Raw genomic sequence first — 20847 nt, 5'->3', positions numbered from 1 at the left:
AAAGCTTTTTTGTTATTTCAGCCATTTCTCATTTTCAGCAAAAATGCTCTAAATGTCAATATTTTTATTTGGAATTTGGGAAAAATGTTGTCTGTAGTTCATAGAATAAAACAACAATGTTCATTTTACTCAAACATAAACCTATAAATAGCAAAATCAGAGAAACTGATTCAGAAACTGAAGTGGCCTCTTAATTTTTTCCCAAACTGTATCTGCCCACCTCTGTATTATCAAGTTGCTTTGAATAAGACTTTTAACCAAATGCTATCAATGCAGAAACATAGCTAAAAAGGCTAGCAATGTTTAGTTATTCATAAACAGAAAAAGCAGCCTATTCTGACCTGTTACTGTGTTCTCTACAGATCTTTGTGACTTTCTCCATCGTGTTTGGAGTGGTTTTGTACAGGATCTCTATTAAGACCGCCCTGCACATGAGCTCCACCTCCACCTTCCGCTCCAACGTCCGGGCCACGGTCAAAACCACCGCTGCTGTCATCAACCTCATCATTATCATTATCATGGATGAGATCTATGGAGTCGTGGCACGATGGCTTACTGTTATGGGTGAGTTTTATTTCTGATAAAACCAGGTATTTAAAAGAAAAGCACAGCAGTAAAAAATACTACTGCTCAAAATAAATTTGGAATCGCAGGTCCAATTTTGTAATTGTTATTAATGTCCTAATAATGTCAAACCACTTACAACATTTTGGCACAGGCAATTTTGTAGAATTGTAAATATTGGTGTAAAAAATCAGAAATGTTTCATTCGAGTGACAATTGGAGCTGTAGAAATGTATATTAATATTAGAAATAATATTCAAAAGTGGTAATTCCGAGTGGTCAAATACACTGTTACTGTGATCTGAGTATCATGCTGCTTGATTTGAAAGCAGCCAGAGTCCGAGAAAGCATATTTGGCCATGCTCTCTCGGGGTGAGTAGATGGCACTCTCTTCCTTTAAACACTACCATAGTGATGATGACCCTTACAGGCATCTGTTGGCTGATGTATTAAAGCTGGGGCACTGTGCTTTCCTCTGAGCATGTTGTCTAGCAATGCTGCATTAGTGGCACCCTCATAGTTTCAGGATAATTGCAAGTTATAGGAGTTCATGTGAACGGTGATTCCAAATTCATCAGAAAAGGGGGAAAATTTGTGGAGGGAGTTACATTTTGTAATTGCTTTTTTTTCCCATTTTCTCACCAATTTACCTGGCCAATTACCCAACCCACTCATTAGAACTTCACCTATCACTAGTCATGGTCCAACAGCAGGAGGGTGAAGACTAGCACATGCCTTCTCCGATACATGTGAAGTCATTCAGCCACCGCCTCTTTTTGAACTGTTGCTGATGCAGCATTGCCGAGTAGCATCACAGCGCACTCGGAGGAAAGCGCAGCAACTCAGTTCTGATACATTAGCTCTCAGATATCACCCTTTACTCAATATCACCCTTTGGAGTCCTGTGGGGAAAGACAGAGCACCATCTACCCACCCAGAGAGAGCAAGGCCAATTGTGCTCCCTCGGCTTCTGGTAGCCGATGGCAGGCTGCATGAACAGGATTCAAACCGGCGATCTCCTAATCATAGTGGCAGCGTTTAGCCCGCTGGACCACTCGGAACCCAGTAATTGCTATTTTTGATAATATCGTACCATATACAAACCATATACGATAACCAATAACAAAAATTAGTATGACTGGTTTGGAACCAACTTTTGGACCTTGATGGTTTGTTCCATATAAATAAGTTAAAATAAACTTGTTTGCTGTTTTTCAGAGGTCCCGAAAACTGACAAAAGTTTTGAGGAGAGGCTGATTTTCAAGGCGTTCATCCTGAAGTTTGCAAATGCCTTCACTCCGATTGTGTACCTGGCGTTCTTCAGGGGCAGGTTGGAACATCTCCTTCTTTCTGTCACTCTCGTTTATCAACTGTCCCCTCCTGTCACAGTCATGACCATGTATACTGTGCTGTTTTCAGTTTCGAGCTGTGCTGGATAGACTGGTTATTCTCTCATTATGTTTCCCCCATAGAGACTCTTTATACTGTTCTCTTATGCCATAGGCCCTGTTATATAAATTGGCACTTAGTGAGGCAGCTGGTCAATGACTCTATCTTGACCTTTTTCTCTCTTTCTCTTTTTATCCTTTACCCTCAGGCTCATTGGTCGGCCAGGCAACTATTTCTATGTCATAGGGTCCTACCGGATGGAGGAGGTATGTGTTTGGTTGTTTAAGCGTAGCTAGTGGCATGAAAAATTGGACATAGATGACATTTGTAGGCTTAAAGAGACGTTTGATTGAAAATCAAACTGACACAATTTGCCCCTTATTTAGTGAGTGGTGTTTGCTTCATTAGCTTTGCCCTGTTATACTATATAGCCAGAAATAGAGGGAAAGTATAGAGGAAAATCTACCAAGACATTTTTGCCCATTAAATAGAAAATCAGTGGTAGTTTTAGCCTGTGCAGTGCTCTGGATAAACAATACACCACACAAAAAGCACCTTTTGATAGGATTTTTGGAAAAACACAAATACATGATGATTAATCTTAAAAAAAAGAAAAACTTCCAAATAGTAAAATTCATGAATTAAGATACATTTTTTTTATCTACCTTTACCCTCTTGTTACTGATAATAATGCCAAAATGTTGGTACATGCAATTATTTTCGCATACTGTTTTTTTCCTCTAACCTTCAAAATCATATATGGTCTTGAACCTTATTATCTTAATAAGCAGCATTGGGTTCTATTATATAACAAATTCTAGTATATAAATATGCATAAAAAAGAGAATTTATATTGTGTGCATGATGTGACAGTTACCCTACTGTTTGCAAAAAAAATAAAATTAATTGAACAAATGCTGTATCACACAAATAAATAAATAAAATAATGTACAATAAATTAAGAAAAACATTTTTTGCTAAATGATTGCCCTTCAAAAAAGAAACACACAAAATAACTGCAATGACGGACATCAAAATCTGACCTTTCCTACCCTCTTTGGTGCAAACCATAAAGTTTAAGGATGTTCCTGGTGTGCCGGTCATGTGAGGGCTGGTCTTAACCCCTCCCACTCTGGCATTATACAGCAAAAATCTAGCACTTGTTTCCGAAACAAAGCAACAGAGTGATACAGGCTTTGCTGGTGGATGCTCCAAAACGTGCAAAGATAACGGAGCAGTCTGCAGGAGATGATAAGGACCACATACTCTGGCTTTTCAAATTCCTCTGAAAAGATACCTAAATCCACAACTGTAGATAACAGCATTTCTTACAGTGTCAGAAACAGCAAAGTGGGTAACAACACTGCCTTTCCTGTGTCAGAATAGAGTTGGATTTCTGTCTGAGGCCACCAGCCAAATGCCACAAATGTGAAGTTCAATGAGTACACAATTTAAAAACTGCAGTTAAAAGATATTTATTGAACATTTTACAATGTTATGTACTAGTAAAATTGTAAAACATGTAAAAACACAGTACATTTACTTTAGCAGTCCTGTTCTAATCAACCCTTTAGCTACTTCAGCAGTGCAAATTTACTCGTATCTTTACCTCAGCAGTGCTATTTTATCCTTAACTTTACCTCAGCACTGCTATTCTACCTCAATAATGATACATAAGTCACATGTGAGTGTAATTTACACAGATAAACCAGATAGGCTAAGCTGTATTAGCTTACCTACACTTACTATCCTAGCCCTGTACAGCTTGTATTTTTAAGCAGGAAAACAGACAGTTTTAAAAAGGTAATAAACTGATAACAGGTATGATAATTGAGAGAGAAAGCTTAATTTTATAAATTTGGGTGAGGAGAACATAAAAATGAAATTGAACCTGCCATTTGTTTATTCAGCTGCTGGCTCTGACCCAGCTCTCTCCTACTGTAGTTAGCTGTACAGCAGTGCTCTGATACAAAGTGCTATCGAGGGAGGGGGAGGTGTAGTGTTGGCCTGCCAATATTACTACTATTTTGGTTGCCAAATATTCTGGGCATCCCTAGTTAAATTAATTAGTAGACTTTAACATTCACACTCCTGTTAGCTACATATTAGCTAATATTCCTTTGTAAAACTAAAGCTTGATTTGCTTATTAGGGCTTGGGATTTGGGCCTCCCACACTTACACACTCTTACACACACTCTTCCAAGTGAGAAATAACCGACATACACGCTTGACTTCACCCTAACCGTGTAAAGTAAGGCTTGTACTGCTATTACTAATGTAGTTAGTATTGAATAACCATATTCTTCTTCTGCTGCACCTGCTATAGTGCGCTCACGCCGGCTGTCTGATGGAACTCTGCATTCAGCTGTGCATCACCATGCTGGGCAAGCAGCTCATCCAGAACAACTTGTTTGAGATTGGAATTCCGTGAGTACATGTATTCAAGCACACATATTCCCAGCTCACAGGAGGAGCTGCTAATCACCTCCCAAAAAAATGTTCCAAATAAACATTCAAAGAAGCAGCTTACTGTACTAGAACAGTACGTCTCAACCCACGCCGAAGGAGGGGACTCCTGAGTTAATGTTTTCCCTGGCTAAATATAATTTGTGCATCATGCAAAATACTTATAAATATTTACATCATGCCTTTTCTTGTGAACGTTGAATAAACATGTCTTAAGTGCTGATAAGATTACTGTTTAAACAGACTGTGTTACAGTAAGGGTGGGAAATATGGTAAAAATAACATTAAAGTTTTAAAGACATGATAGATGACAAATTTTTGCATTTTTGCCAGAAGTCATATACAGTCCCCTCCAAAAGTATTGGAACAGTTACGGCAATCCCTTTATTTCTGCTGTAGACTGAAAACATTTGGGTTTGACATTAAAATATCAACATTTACATTTTTTTTAGGTATTTACATCTGAATCTGACACACAGTTCAGAAGAACTTTTATCTAAACCAGTATATATTTACAACACCTTTTTTACCAGATGTTCTCCAAAGTTGATGATTCAGAGACAATCATGATATTATTATTGGCCATAGTTTATAAAAGATTGTAGTCGTTACCATATTTGGCCAAAGTTTCTTTTTGTGTCCCTGTCATATAATGTTTTTAAATGATCATTTGATTATTATATCTTACATTAATTGTTTTATTTCCGTTTAAATATCCACTATTAAAAGCCTAATGATTGTGATTTATCACAGACTAATGTTTAATAGTGAAAACTCCTATATATTTTTGTTTAATTGACTAATGCCAATAAGTGAAATAAATAATATTGGGCAGATATAATGGTAGATATATCATGGAAGATGAGATATTGAAAAAAATTCTGTTTGTATATAATCCTGTGATAGGACTATTACACAGACACACATTGCAATGATGACGCTGTTGTGATATATCGTGCAACCCCAATGAAGAGACAGCCCATATTTTGATACACTGTAGTTTTAATATACTGATGACATATTGTCATATTGTCCACCCCTGTCTTACAGTAAACTAAAGAAACTGATTCGGCGTCGTAAGTCAAAGAGGGACTCCAAACAGGAAGAGGAGTTTTACAGAACACTTGCTAGCCATGAGAAGGACCACTTCCTCAACCCCTACGTTGGCCTGAATCCAGAGTATATGGAGATGAGTGAGTCACTGCACGCCTACACACACACACACAGACTCTCACACACTCACACAAGTACTGAATACTCTGCAAAATGGTGGCAGACTGAACCAGGATCAGATAAAACTCGTGAGTCACGAGGAAACGAGAGCATCTGTAGTCCAGTTGTATTTTCTAAAGCTGCCGTTCCTCTGTATTTTGACATAATCTGCGGTTAGTAATGTGTTTAGGAATCTCTGTATTTGGCACAGTGGATCACAGTGGAGCGACGTTCCTTGGAACGCTGATTACTGAACACAGGCTTTAAAGTCACGTCCAATCCAATCACGTCATCCTCATCATCTTCTGGAGGCCGTCCTCAGTTGGCCTGTAGATGTAGGGGATATTAGGATGATGGTACCTAATCCAGCCTCAGACAGTGAGCACTGTCTGCTTTATCACAGCTCTCTGAAAGCAAGGCTACAGGGCTGCAGAACGCGCGAGCTGTGTGATTTCTCAGTGCCCTCTCATCTCCTCTCGCTCAGCTACAGCGTAGGCTGGCCTCCTGCTAAGAGTGAGGCATTGTGGGTCCAGAGGGGGCCTGGCAGAGTAGCACCGAGATTATGAGCTTTAGTTCTGGTGTGGATTCATTAATAACTCGCCCCCTCAGCCCCTCCCTCCCTCTCATTCCCACTAACCAACACTACCTCTCCCTCACTCCGCTACTGCCCATATGCCCTCCCCTCCCTTCAAACAAAACACACACTACACCGTTCAGCACACACTGCACACTGCTCAGCTCCAGAACGGTAGATCATGAGAAACCACAAAACCATCTGAAAGAATTTCCCTCCGGGCTCATCTGCCACATTATGATGAGCTCTGTGAAGTCGCAGTAATTTACTGATCTGTCCCTGTGCTGAAGTGTGTTTTGGCCACTTGCCCCAACCATGTGATGTCTCTGATAAACCACACTCGGAAGCCTTAAGCTGTTTTAGTTGCTTTCACTTACATGGAGGTCTTTCTCTCAAAAATGGTTGATGGTTGTGGTAAATTTTTCGGATGATTGGTTGGTTTGTTGTTGGATTGGATGGATGGATGGATGGATGGATGGTTGGATGCTTGGATGCTTGGTTGGTTACTTGGCTGATTGTTCGGTTAGTTTACTGGTTGGTTGATTGGTTGGTTGGTTGGTTGGTTGGTTGGTTGGTTGATTAGTTGGTTGGTTGAATAGTCGGTTGGTTGATTAGTTAGTTGGTTGGTCATTCAGTTGGTTGGATGGTTAATTCTTTGGTTAATTAATTGGTCGATTGGTTGGATGGTTGATTGATTTGTACTTTCTCTCTATCTAGTCATCCAGTTTGGGATGGTGACACTGTTTGTGGCCTCCTTCCCTCTGGCTCCTCTGTTTGCACTTTTGAACAACGTCATCGAGATCCGCCTTGACGCCAAGAAGTTTGTCACTGAGTTCAGGCGGCCTATCGGTGCTAGAGCAAAAGATATCGGTGAGTATCAGTACACTGTCCAAACTTAGACAGAAATATTATATACCCATACAACTGGCACCCAGTGTCACCCATGAGTTTAACCTCACTCACAAGATATCATCTCAAAACTTATAAAGAGAACACTGAGGTAACACCTCATGATCAATTTACATAGTGCAGTCCCATGACTTTTGGCATGCCAGAATACAAACTGTAAATAAAAAAGGGATATTTAGTGATATTTAGGGATATGTCAGTGGATCTATGCAGAAATGTTTTTGTTCTTTTTTATGTCATACATACAAATATTTTTTTCTGTATTGTTCTATGTAGAACCCCTTTAAAATGATTCTATATATTCTATATACTAAACATAAAAGAGCTTCAGTCTCAAAATAATTTGTATGTAACCAAACGTGGTTCTATGGTCACTATCCTATCCTACTGCATTGTGGTCTGAGGTTTGTGGCCTGTGGTCCATTCAATTAGTGATTCAGTTAGGAAAACCAATGAAAATTTGAATTTTCTGCCACTAAATGCATTTAGAGTTCTCAGAATTAAACTGTTCTATGGATTCACCAACATGAGAACTGTGGACTAATGCATATACCCAGTCATTTTCATGCAGCAGTCTGCAGATTCTGATAAATTAAGATTTATAAAATATAGAACTAAGGACTAAAGCCAACCAGATTACCATTACTCAGAAAATGTGAGCTTACTGTATTTAAATAGCACTATATTTGCAATCAAATGAACAAAATACAGATATTTTTACTTAGTTGTCTAAAGCCAACATAATATAAGTGAGCAGATATCAACCTGACGTTGAACATTCAAATCTGATCAACTTTACCAGCAAATACCTTCTGCTAATATTATGAGTACAATCTCATTGTGCAATTAATAGTTCTATCTGCAGTATATTCAGCCCTTTCCAGAAAATTTGATTTCTAAAAGTTGTAGGATTTTACTATACATCAGTCAAACATATTTGTCTTTTTATTTTAACATTTTATTTGAACATACAGTTTTGCAAATTGCAATTTAAACGTAAACGTATGTGTAAATGTAACATTTTTTAATGTGTTTCAACCAATGACTTGTTTCAACACACACATAAAACATACCAACACATTGTCTTTCTTAAATCCAACATAATTTAATGAGATGAAATAAGACTTTAAATGAATAATGTAGGGAATGAGGTGCTGATTCTTAAAGCAGGTTCACTCTATACTGGTGGTTGTATATTTATTTTAATGGCAATACTTTAGCACCACACAGTGGCCATACATGTAGCATGGCTGTTAATATATTCCCTGAATAGTAGAAATAGGATGCCAGCCAATTATAATTATCATTATCTCTTCGCTCACCAAATCACCTTCTTATTAACTCATTTTGTCTCTTTTTTCAGGCATCTGGTACAATCTTCTGAGAGGCCTGAGTAAAGTGGCCGTGATAGTGAATGTAAGTCCTCCACTTCTCTGTACATCTGAGCTCATTCAGTGACAAACACCCATGTCTGATCAGAGCCAGTCTATCGGGGCACTTTTACGGTGCACTAACTGCACGGGTCTTTAAGCTGTCATTAAAGTGAAAGCCATTTATTTCAGCAAATGCCTCTGGTGCCTCGTGTACTGCACAGCGAAACTCACTGAACTAAAAGCCACACCCTGCATACGAACCACACCTTAAACCTACCAATTAATAGATTAATATTTATCCAACGCAGTCAGGAGATTTTTGTTATATAATTATGGTGTCTCTTTCTACTCAGGCATTCGTGATCTCCTTCACGTCGGATTTTATCCCACGCTTGGTGTACCAGTACGTGTACAGCCCTGACGGGACCCTGCATGGCTTCATCAACCACACCCTCTCCTACTTCAACGTCACTGACTTCCAACCCAACACGGACCCTCTGGACCCGCTGCATCTGGGCTACAGAGTGGACATCTGCAGGTGCGTCTTAAAGTGTCTGGACTAAAGTCTGAAGCAAGGATCATGTGTTTGTTACATTATATACATATAGTTTCAGTTGGTTTCACACTGCAGTTTAGTTAGAGCACTAAAGCACTTTGCTACATCCTGTCGTGATTACCTAAGTGGGCTGTATCTCCCTATACTTGACATTGATTGGCTTGTACATTGTTGTCAATTCAGTAAGTTGTCTTTCCAGGTGTTGTGCAGAACGAGTCTTACAGATTATCTTTAGATCTTTAGTAGTCCAGCAGTCTAAAGCACAGCCACTATGATTGTGAGATCGCTGGTTTGAATCCCTGTCATGCAGCTTGCCATCAGCTACCAGAGCCCTGAGAGAGCACAGTTGGCCTTGCTCTCTCTCCGGGTGTGTAGATGGCGCTCTTTCCCCTCATCATATCACTCCAAAGGGTGATGCCGATCAGCACAAGGCGTCTGTGAGCTGATGTATTGGAACTGAGGTGCTGCGCTTTCCTCTAAACGCGCTGTGATGCTACTTAGCAATGCTGCATCAGCAGCAGTTTAAAAAGAGGTGGTAGCTGACTTCACATGTATCAGAGGAGGCATTTGCTAGTATGCATCCTCCCTGTGGTGTTGTGGGGGGATATACAGCTAAGTAGCAGCTGAATGGGTGGGACAATCAGCCAAGCTAAATGGAAGGGAAAAATGGCAGAAAACTAGAAAAAAAAAGGATTAATCTACAGTTACAGCAGATATGACAGTCGCCAGCATGTCTGTTGCAGCTATACTGTTCTATACACTTCTATGAAAAGTTTGAGATGACGATTTGTGGTTAAATCAGAACACAATCCATAAATACTACTACTAAAATAATAATATATTGTATATGTATATATAGTATATTGTACAAAGTTATGTTGTACACAGCTCTATTAATCAAAACCTCTAATAGTTCATGTGTGTAAAATGGTTGCAAATTTAAATGGCCACATCTGAAAGACACAGCGACCTCTAATGGATTTTATTAGCCTAACACACCTCTGCTGATTGGTAGAAATGGTTCAGTCAAGTTGAGTTAATTTTATCAGCGTCTTTAATAAGATATAGTTCCACTGTGCTCTACCAAACAGATGAGCAGAACTTAAAGGGTCAATGAGTGGCGATAGCCTGCATCCACTTCCTTTATTGGTCCAAAGGTTTAAACCCTTTAAAAACGAGTTTTCACACTGCAAATGACCAAAGTTCATAGCAACTTTCACACCTTTTGGTTTAGACCAAGCTTAAAGGTCTACACCAGCCAAGCAGGGTAGATGTGAAAGCAGAGTTAGAATGCCCTGATCCATTTATACACTTGTGATCGTCATAAATTCATCACAAATATGAATTCCATTTTCAGGTTCAAGGACTACAGAGACCCTCCCTGGTCAGACACCCCATATGAACTGTCTAGAGAATTCTGGAACATTCTGGCTGCCCGGCTGGCCTTTGTCATCGTGTTTCAGGTCAGTGTAAAACCTGAAAGCATGTTTGTAATAAAAGCTCTTTTAAACTTCTTTTACAATACTAAATTCAGCCATTTCCTTTTAAGTGCACTCTTAAAAATAAATGACAAACCACAGACAAACCACTTTTGGTTCCCTAACAAAAAATGTTTGTTATACACTGACATGTCAGGATACTACTTTTTACTTGAGTAAAAAGCTTAAGTTGATTCCTCAACTTCTACAGAAGTATGATAATCTATAGTATGTGTAATTCTACCTGAGTAACATACATGTCAATACTTTTTACACCTTTGACAGACTAGACAAGCTGTTTCAGGTGTATTCACAAACTTTTGTGATAATTAGCAATTGTAAAAAGTTGATTTTCATAAGTAGGACATTCCTAACATCTATAGAAATAATTTTCAGCGGAGATCCAATTCCCAACCCAATACTACTCTCTACACAAACCCACACACAGGGTTTTGTCTGTCCGTGTCATTTCTCAAGAACAATACAATGTAAATAAAAAAGTCCAAAGCTTGCATTTTGCACCAGGAGTGGCATAAAGTTATCCAGTAGTGTGTAAGACTGGTGGAGGAGAACATGCCAAGATGCATCAAAACTGTGATTAAAAAACAGGGAAATATTGATTTCTGAATTATTTGAGTTCTGAAAGCCATTTCTCATTTTCTGCAAATAAATGCTCTAAATGACAATATTTTTATTTGGAATTTGGGAGAAACCTTGTCTGTAGTTTATAGAATAAAACAACAATGTTAATTTTAACATATACTTATAAATAGCAAAATCAGAAAAAACTGATTCAGAAACTAAAGTGGTCTCTTTATTTTTTCCATAAATAGGTGATGGTCAACGAATTAGAATAATTTGAAATAGTGCAATCATGAAATTCTTTGAATGCATTTTTTGTGCAGAAAGCAAATCAGGTGTTCACCGCTCCTGTCCTACTCGTTAGACTAATCACAGAACTCGTTACCTGGAAAACAATTTGCTCAGCTGAGCTTTCCAAAAGGCCCATTTAGGCCATTTAACTGTGACACTGTTGTTTTATTGAATTAGAATAATGGAGAAACCGTTTCATTGAATTAGAATAATTTTTATTATAATTACAATCATCACTTTCTCAGTATTTTGTGGCTGCCCCCTTGGCTTGTATGACTGCCTGAAGTCTCCACGGCATCGATTTGACCAGCTTGTCGCAAGTTTCCGCACTCACAGCTTCCCAGGCAGTGGCGATGTTCTGCTTCAGTTGGTCCAGCGTAGTAGGCTTTCTGTCGCGAATTTTCCGCTTGACGATGGCCCAAAGGTTTTCAATGACATTGAGGTCAGGCGAGTTGGCCGGCCATGCCAAAACTTCAAGCTGTTTTTTAGTGAACCAATCTTTGGTCATGATTGCACTATTTCAAATTATTCTAATTCGTTGACCAGCACCTGTATAACACTTTTCTGTACAGAACGTGGTGATGTTGATGAGCGATTTCGTGGACTGGCTGATCCCAGACATCCCCAAAGACATCAGTGTGCAGATCCACAAGGAGAAGAACCTGATAGTGGAGCTCTTCATGAAAGAGGAGCAGGGCAGGAGGCTTTTACACAAGAGACAGAGCAACCAGAGCCCCCAGCAGCCCCGCTCCCGCCCCCCCTCGCAGATCCAGACCAACAACCGCTAGTCCCAGTGCCACTTCCATCCACACCAGAGCGTGCCATCACTGAGCCTCAGCCAAACCTTCTACCAGTGTCTCCCTGCCGCCGCGGGCTGGCGGGCCGGCTGCCGGAGATTATTCTAGAGATTATGGTTACGGGGGGATGTTACAGGACTGCCATCTTTCTTGCACAGCACAGCTTGTTGCTTGATGTTTATTTTTTTCTGTCTGTTACTTTAAACTGAACGTGAACTAAATGCAGGGAAGTTGTTTTATGGATATGCAAATTGTGACGTTCTGATGGTTCGGAAAGCTGACAGGAAAGTCTTATTTACTTTGTTTGTGTACGAAGCAGAAAAACGTATCTTAATGTAGTTTGTGTTGATATGAACTCTTTGTAGAGAAAAAGCTTCCTTTTTCTTTGATCGACAGAGCTTTTATATGGATTTTATTTAAACCATAAATAGAAAAATATCAGATGTTTTAATATAATCTAAGAAAAATAAAAATGGTCCAAACTGTCTTAATAATGAATATTCAAAACTTTGTTCGCAAATGTTTGTCGTTATTTCATAATAAATATTTTAGAAAGTGTCACTTCAGTCTGTGAGATATCGTGCTTGGTTTTGGGAATGACATTTCAGGACACTTCAGGCCACAGTGTTGGTGGATGACTGGTATTTATATTTGTGATATTTTGTGTTTGCTGGTAAAAACTACAGAATTATTCCAGAATGTTGGCTGCTCGTTTAATTTGGGAATTAGGTTAAAGGGTAATCCATATTGTCAAATGTTCTGCATAGTCAAATTATTAGAGTGGTTTGATGTGATATTCTTGATTCCACAGAACCAGGACAGAATTGTTAATATATGTTGCAAAATCAACATAAAAGACAAACATATTATAACAACACTGCTATTATTTTACATTAGAACAGGAGCTTCAAATCCATTGTGATGCTTCACTGACTGTAATTGGAAGAAAAGCATTAGTATCACTGCTATGTCAGCCTGAGTCATAATTGTGTAAAATCCTGTATTAATTATATTTGCATTGTTATTTCGTGACTGTTCTGTGTCTCTTAGCTTGGCCAGAAAAGTGTATCCTTTAGGGGTGTGGTTCGAAGCACAAATAACATTTTCTTCCATAGTGTTGCTCTAAATAGAATGAATATGTAAGCCTCCCAGTTGCATACTACTCACTAATACGATAAGATATATATTATATAATAATCTTAATAGTGCAGGTTTGGCAGGTTAATACACAAAATAATTATGTAATATAAACTAACCTCTTTTGTACCAACAGGATAAAGCTGCGGCAACACTTACATTATTATCCATCGCATTGTGTTCATCATAACTACTCTCCAAAACTGACCATTCTGTGTATGTATGATGGATATTTGATTATATTCAGTTTTTACACTTCATGTACATTACATCTTACATACTCACAAAGTAGTTAGTATTAGTAATTAGTACGTAATTGTGATGCACCCTCTAAATATGCTGTCTGATGCCGCTGCTATATAGTATATCTGTTAGGAGGTTTTAATTATTGTTTTATTGAATTATAATCGTTTTAAAAATTAGAGGACGCCGGTTAAATTTTTAGAGTAAATAAATTGTTTTATTTATGTTGTTGATATCATGAGATTACCACCAATGTGATTATGTAGTCTAAGATTAATTAAAAATATTTTGGTCAATTGTTACAATTCCTCTTTAAGGAAAAAAAACTTAATTAACTTTATTTTAAAAGTGAGATTTTTTATTGGACAGCTAAATACATTTCAGTTGCAGCAAATCTAGACGGGACTGAACACTGATTTTATTGTGAGCATGAATGTAAAAATATGTCAGATATGATACAATATGATATATGTAAATGTGTCTGATGTGAAATTACAGTGAATATGTTGAGGTTTGTTTCGTAGGACACAGCTTGAGGCCTTAAAATACTGTTGAATGAACTAAATGAACTAAACTGTCTGTTGTGGCTTTAGCTTCTCTTTTTAGCTTTTCTGCTGAATGTAATCTGGATGGGGACAACCTCCAGTTAGAGGGGTTTAAATGAAGCCTCGCCTTCCAGTCTTGCTTGTTAGATGATCTATTTGTGAAGTGTGTAATGTTTTAGCTGTGGGATTGGAAGGGTGCACTGCATGTGTGTTACTGTATTCCATCATTTTCTAGATTTTCTAGATATATCTGGATGGAAAGATGATGTTGGTGAGGCTTTTATTTTTAAGTGTTGGAATTGTTGGAATGTAATTCTGCACTTAAATCTGATGCTTAAATCAGTTCATTTTTTCATTTTATCCCATTTAATAAATGTTCTCTTCACACTGAGGTTAGCGCTGTACGAATAAGGGATTAAACCTAGTCTTGGACTATGAAGCATTTTGAATGGAGATTTAGGTAGTACTTGACAAAAAGGGTCACAAATAACATTATATTTAAGTAAAGTCTCAACTAATTATTGATAGTAGTTAAGACATTATTGAAACATTAATACATTTTAATTCTTAAAAATGTTGTAAATACAAGACAAAAGTAAGTAATGAATAATAATGTCTTATCTGGTATCAGTTAATAATTAGTTGAGACATTCTGCTGTAGGTACTGATATTCAATGTAGCCTCATTGTAAAGTGTAAAGAGATTTCTCTTTGAAAGTAAAATACAATCTACAGCTAGGCTTAATCTCTGTGCAATAAATCAATACAACATGTTATTTTAAATTGATCATTTCTGTTCAAAATATTGTGTAGTCTAAGACTAGGCTTAATTCCTGTCTGGGAACCTGTCCCTAAAAATATTACTCCTCCTTCTCCGAGCCAAAGAGGTTGTTTTAGCTCAGTTCAGTGGATAAAATAAAATCTAAGTGTAAATACTATATAAAGACTGTTACTCTGTTCATGTGATGTAATGTAGATCTACAGCCAGAAGAAACGACTCTTCCATTTAACTTTACTAGATTTTCTAATACAACTTCCATACATACAGACATTCCAGCTGCGTCCAAAACCCGTAGACTTTAGGTAATTAGTTATTACACTAATAATGAATGTACTACTAGCGTTGGTGTACTATTTAGTATTATATCATGCTGTTTTGGACGCAGCCTCTGCATGGCATTTGCCATTCTGCCCAAATAAACGTCACCAACTTGGAATAGGTCAGTTTTCTATGATACTGTCTCTGGTTTTGCTTGATTATCTCATCTATTATTACCGTTCACTGTGGTAAACTTCTATTCCTGTATTTCCAGAGAGAAAATAAAACATAGAACCTGAAATGCCTGAAATCTCTAGTGTCCTTATTATATTTTAAATTATGAAGTTAAGTGACATATATGGGGCATATTCTGACTCTAAACTAATGATTAGTGGGATGTGCATTAATGTTCTGTAGCATAGCATTGTATCCTTTAGTTTCACTAGTTTAACAGGATTCACAGGCTGAATTGTGGAATTAATTTTAATTGTGTAGGTTTGGCAAGTTAGTACACAAAATATTAACCAAAATATTAACATAATGTACCTCTTAATTACATACTGATTATAAATGTCAACAATGAGTATGTAGTATAGAAAAAAGTGTTAAAGTTAAGTATACTCATATATCCATAATTTATCACAATGTCAGAATTGGATTTTTTTTTTACTTGGTTTTGAACAATTACTATAAGCAATCAGCAAATAATGATTGTGCCAATAGTGGCAGCTTAGTATCAAACAGGTAAGTACTTATAGTATTAGTGTGTAGTACACTTTGATTACTATACCAGTGATTTTTCCAGTTTGTTATGGCTGCTGCGCCTGCGCAGATCTCCACAGCAAGAGGAAGCTTCCCCACTTTCATGCGGACCCTCCTCTGCTCTTATTTTAAACAAGAATTCTCTAAGAGCATCGCAGTTTATTAAACGTTCCTTCAAGATAAGTCATCAGAAAGCAGGAGGGGGGTTTCCTGGTGATTCAACAAAAAATTCAGCGGGTAAATCCCCACTAAATCACCTGCTGAGAGGAAACTGAAGCAGTTTTTTTTTCTTTCTGGATGCAAATCATTGTTAATGGCTAGAAAAGCTTTTTAATTGCTCTTTTCTTCACAGTGGCAGAGATTTGATTGTAATAATATACTTACAACCACAAGATTCTTACTGTACAATGGTTAAAAATAAAGTAAAACAGCTTATTATTAGTGGTTTCCTGTCCTGTGTAGATTGTGATCTGAGTCATGTGGTGTTTTATGGTTTGTATGGGTTTGTATCATGTGGTGTGTTGGAGTTACTCTGACCGTACCAACAGTCACACATTACTGCAAAGAAAAGCAGCTGCCTAAGATTTCTGTGTGAAATACGTAAATGATGAAATGAACCGTGTGCGCAGTTTTTATTTGTATTCATACCAAACAGCTGAATCTAATCTGATGAGGGAAAAATGCTACAGATCTTGTTGTGGCTGCTGTAATGCAGGTCATGACTGGTCAAAGTGCAGTGCTGAGTGGGTTGAGGTTCATTTTATCTGAGATTTTTTTCTGATTTGTGTTTAGGTTTTTGCTAGTAAAAATAAATGTTATATTATTGCACTAGTAAAAACTGATACAAAAACAAGGTTTTATTTGACTTGTTAATTTTAGTTTGTTTTAGTTTTACAAGTAAAATTTCAGTTCTAGCTTGTATTTGGTATTAGGGTTATTTTTGTTGTTTTTAGATTATCTAGTAAAAATGCTGCTGTTTTGGGTTTTGTGTTTAGTTTTACTAGTAAAAATGAGTTATGTATACAGGCTACTAGTAAAATCAAATATAAAAATAAAAACTAAAATACTGAAGAATTGACATTTTATTAGGATAGAATAATGTCAAATGTTTCAGCATCACAGATATAATTTCTTAACTTTTAAACTAAGCATCAGTTCAATAAGATCAATCAGCTCACAGTAGCAGTAATGTTAGCAGCTTTATTGCAGAAAACTCGTTAACTGGAGAAAAACTGAAATATAGAGGTGCTTTTTCTTTGCTTTTTTAGCATAATACATCATTATACTGTCTAAATTTCAAGGAATATCCTGGTTAATTGATTAATTCATATTTTGAATTAGAATTTGATCTTTTATCCTTGTTGCAGACAGTCTGAATTCTTTTAAATCTTTACTTAAAACTCATCTCTTTAGGGAAGCAACTATTACTTGGATACCTTATTTTATTGTTTTATTGTTACTAATTATGTTATTAGTATGTTTCACTTTTACAGGGGGTTTATGTACATGTACATTCTATCAAAATGTAGTGCAATGGTGTTCCTTACCTCTAACAGGTAATGTTCAATTGTGACAATTCACAAAAAAACAAACATTTTTTTATGCAGGGGGTGGTTGCAAAAAAAATAAAATAATTTAAAAAATGTATAGATATTATTATTATTATTATTATTATTATTATTATTATTATTATTATTATTATTATTATTATTATTATTATTATTATTATTATTATTAATAATCACTCCCGTTCATTTTGGACTGAATCGCGGGCTCCCTCTAGCGGTCCTCTAATGGTATCACTGTTAAATGTGTGCGTAAAGAGGGCGGGGCGTAGAGCAGGAAGTTGCTAAGCAGAGTTATATTAGTTTAGATATCTTTGGAGTGGAGGAACTAGCGTAACTAACAGCTTTAAGGTGAAAAAGACTGGATTACCTGCTCCAGGTTTATTTAGAGAGGGAAACTGAGCTGTCTTGCTGATGCTGTTAAACTCAGGAGGGCTGTGGAGCTCGGAGAGAAAGTGAAATTGAAAGAGGAAGGCTGGCTGAGGGAGGTAAAGTTAGATAGTTAGCGTTAGCTTAGCTGGGCTGAGAGCTCCTCTGAAGATAAACACTATGGACCCGTTTAAAGCCATGCTGCTAAAGTTGTCTGACAGCCTGAATCGCGATAACGTGTTGAAGCTGATTTTCCTCTGTGAGCACAAAATCGGGAAGAAGAAATGCGAGGAGGTCGAGAGCGGGATCCAGCTGTTCGAGCTGCTGATCCAGAGGACGGAGATCGGGCCCGACAGCACCGAGTATCTGAGGAAACTGCTGAATGATATCGGGCGGCAGGATCTGCTGAAGATCATCGATGACTACGAGCAGGGATCCACTCCCGACGATGTTCCCGACAGAGAGGAGCTGGGTTTGTGTTCTCTTTATTACAGGAGTCCAAATTAACAGGCCGGTGTTCTGTCGAGTTGTGCTACCTTGTCAAATCGTGCTTCCCTAGTGTTTATTTAACTGTAAAATACAACAGAAGCACAATATTAGAGCACGTTCTCAGTAGAAGTCTATGTAAGTTAGTAACTTATATTTGGATAGTGTAAATCACTGTATCATGGTAAAGTTATGGCAGTCATTACAAACTGCTTTGTGCTTTTTATATATTGACACTTGTATTTATTATTATTGTTATATTATTATTGCATTCACAGCTTGGTTGTTTAATGCACAAAATATGATTTATTAAAAAAAAAAAAACTTGACAGAAAACCGGTACCAGGCTAGTTTAACTATTAACTAAATGTATTGTCTCATTACATACAAGTACAGGTGTATAAATGAACAGAAAGAACGCAGTATTAAGCACCAGTCCAAAGTTTGAACACAGCTATTCTTATTCAATGTGTTTTCATTTTTTTAGGATTTGTACATTGCAAATATAATGAAATGTATATGGTATATGGTATAAACCCAAAAATCAGTATCTCAGAAAATTTGATTATTACATACGACCAATTGGTAAGTTACTTTAGGCAGTGTGGGCATAAAGATTGTTAGCAGGGGGAAGCATGAAGTGCTGTAAGATTTTGTGGGAAAACAAAACTGCACTGACTTCAGACTTGATAATAAAACACAGTGGATCAACACCAGCAGATGACATTTCTTTCCAAACCATCACTGATTGGTTAAACTTCACACTAGACCTCAAGCAGTTTGGACTGTGTGTCTCTCCACTCTTCCTCCAGACTCTGCTCCCTCGATTTACAAATAAAATTTAATTTCACTGGATTATGTTGTTTGAAATTGGGAAATAAAGTTGTCTTGCTGATCCATTGCCCTATGACCCTTTTTACTTTTTCTTTTTAGTATGTGTAATAAGATATTTTTGTATGTAATGTAAGTATGGATTCACATAAATGATGTTATGTAATAACAAAAGTTTGGGAGAAGGACCACGCCCGAACTCTACGTTCTAACTCCACCCCGTATCAATCAACCGTCCTATAAATACCTCCCCTAACTAACTACCTCTCGTGACGAAAGTTCGCAACCCACCTCCTCCCCAACAACCCCCTTTTTCTACTCTTCCACTTCTTATTCAATAAAAAGGGGGGGATATAACTGCACGCTTCTTCAAGCACGCAGTTCAGAACTCCAGCCCAAATTTCCCTGAGTTCCCTCCCCTTTTTCCTTCTTCTTTCTCTAATTCTTTAGGCGTGGTCCGCACTTAGCAAAAGACATTTACGGCTTAAAGTGTTATACTTCATGTGGATCAATCAATCAGTCCACGTTTTTGACTTAAAGAAACATTAAGCATGACCCTTGAATTTTCAGTGTAGCCGAGCATTTACAATGAAAGGGATTGAAAGAGATCCTCCAAAATTCAAAGGACTAAAGTGATCTGCTGGTAACTTCTAACTTCTTGATGTCATATACCACAGGACACCGTCAGAGGTCTTGTGGAGTTCACGCCTAGTTTGGTCTGATCTGTTGTGGTAGCATAAGTATTAGTTTGGTATGATATGGGCTCTTCATTTTGAATTATTTAAATTTACTATTTATTTCATTACATGTTGTTGTTTTTTTTACTTTTCGTTGCAGCAAAAATCAATATCGCAACAGATGTCCTAGCTGAGCATCTGGGAAAGAAGTGGCGTCAGTATGGACGCAAACTGGATATCGGTGATGGTAAACTTGAAGGCATAGAGGAGAAACACCCACGCAGCCTGGAGGAGAAGGTGCGAGAGGTCATCAAGGAGTGGAAGAAGCTGCGCAAAGAGCAGGCCAAGGTGGAAGAACTGATCAAGGCTCTCCGGACCTGTAAACTAAATTTAACCGCTGATCTGGTGGTAAAAGCACTGCAGAATGCCGACACATCTTAAAATATGGGAGATCTGTTCTCATCTTTCTGTCCTGGCATTCCTCAGACTGGTTATGGGTTTGCCACCAGTGTTAAGCATCTCCAGTTGATGTATTGAGTTTCTTTACCCAACTGTTCTGCTGAAATCAATGCACTTTGAGATCCAGATTATTCTGGAACATGGAGATTTGTCTTTAGAGACTTGCTGTGGGACTCATTGAGACACTAAAGAAAGCTTTACTCAGGTACGCAAATAAATGTGTGTGCTGTGCTCCGTTGCTCTGTACGCAAGCTGTGAATCAGTAGTACTTACCACAATGTCTCTTTTATTTTTTTATTGACAAAAATTATACATATCTTAATATAAATCCTGCCCCAAAAATGAACGCTTTGGGCCTGAACCAAACAAAATAAAATATTTTGCAAAAGGCTGAATACCAAAAACTGTTTTAAATTAATTAACTAGCCTAAATGTATTTTGGCTTGCTTTAAAAAAGCAATTACAAAACTACTTGAATAAGAATATATTTATGGAACATTGAACATTTTTAAACATCTCAGCAGACAAACAAAACAAATTGTG

General features: G+C 37.5%; 2 protein-coding genes across 4 annotated transcripts in view; both read left to right on the top strand.

Moving 5' to 3' along the window:
* The window catches only part of ano1a (anoctamin 1, calcium activated chloride channel a), a 70702-nt gene extending 55237 nt beyond the window's left edge, over nt 1-15465 (top strand). For all 3 annotated transcript variants that reach the window (XM_022670034.2, XM_022670033.2, XM_022670032.2), the window contains 10 exons: nt 363-564; nt 1783-1894; nt 2162-2219; nt 4281-4381; nt 5471-5613; nt 6924-7076; nt 8479-8531; nt 8842-9026; nt 10402-10507; nt 11968-15465. In XM_022670034.2, coding sequence (XP_022525755.2) covers nt 363-564; nt 1783-1894; nt 2162-2219; nt 4281-4381; nt 5471-5613; nt 6924-7076; nt 8479-8531; nt 8842-9026; nt 10402-10507; nt 11968-12183 — 1329 coding nt within the window. In that variant the 3' untranslated portion in view covers nt 12184-15465. The remainder of the gene's footprint in view (nt 1-362; nt 565-1782; nt 1895-2161; nt 2220-4280; nt 4382-5470; nt 5614-6923; nt 7077-8478; nt 8532-8841; nt 9027-10401; nt 10508-11967) is intronic.
* Nucleotides 15466-17752: 2287 nt separating this feature from the next.
* fadd (Fas (tnfrsf6)-associated via death domain) lies at nt 17753-20604 on the top strand. The gene is made up of 2 exons (XM_007231830.4): nt 17753-18323; nt 20006-20604. Exons 1-2 carry the CDS (start codon nt 18032-18034, stop codon nt 20284-20286), a joined length of 573 nt encoding a protein of 190 aa, XP_007231892.3. The 5' UTR covers nt 17753-18031; the 3' UTR covers nt 20287-20604.
* Nucleotides 20605-20847: the final 243 nt, after the last annotated feature.

Source organism: Astyanax mexicanus, chromosome 16, assembly GCF_023375975.1.
Source record: "Astyanax mexicanus isolate ESR-SI-001 chromosome 16, AstMex3_surface, whole genome shotgun sequence".
Taxonomy (NCBI): domain Eukaryota; kingdom Metazoa; phylum Chordata; class Actinopteri; order Characiformes; family Acestrorhamphidae; genus Astyanax; species Astyanax mexicanus.
This window is presented reverse-complemented; position numbering and strand designations above follow the sequence as displayed.

What these genes read in the sequence shown, in the direction of transcription:
- fadd (XM_007231830.4), top strand. Translation starts at nt 18,032, where the DNA reads ATGGACCCGTTTAAAGCCATGCTGCTAAAGTTGTCTGACAGCCTGAAT. An exon ending in TCCCGACAGAGAGGAGCTGG is followed by an intron (nt 18,324 to 20,005) that starts GTTTGTGTTCTC and finishes TTTTCGTTGCAG; the next exon opens with CAAAAATCAATATCGCAACA.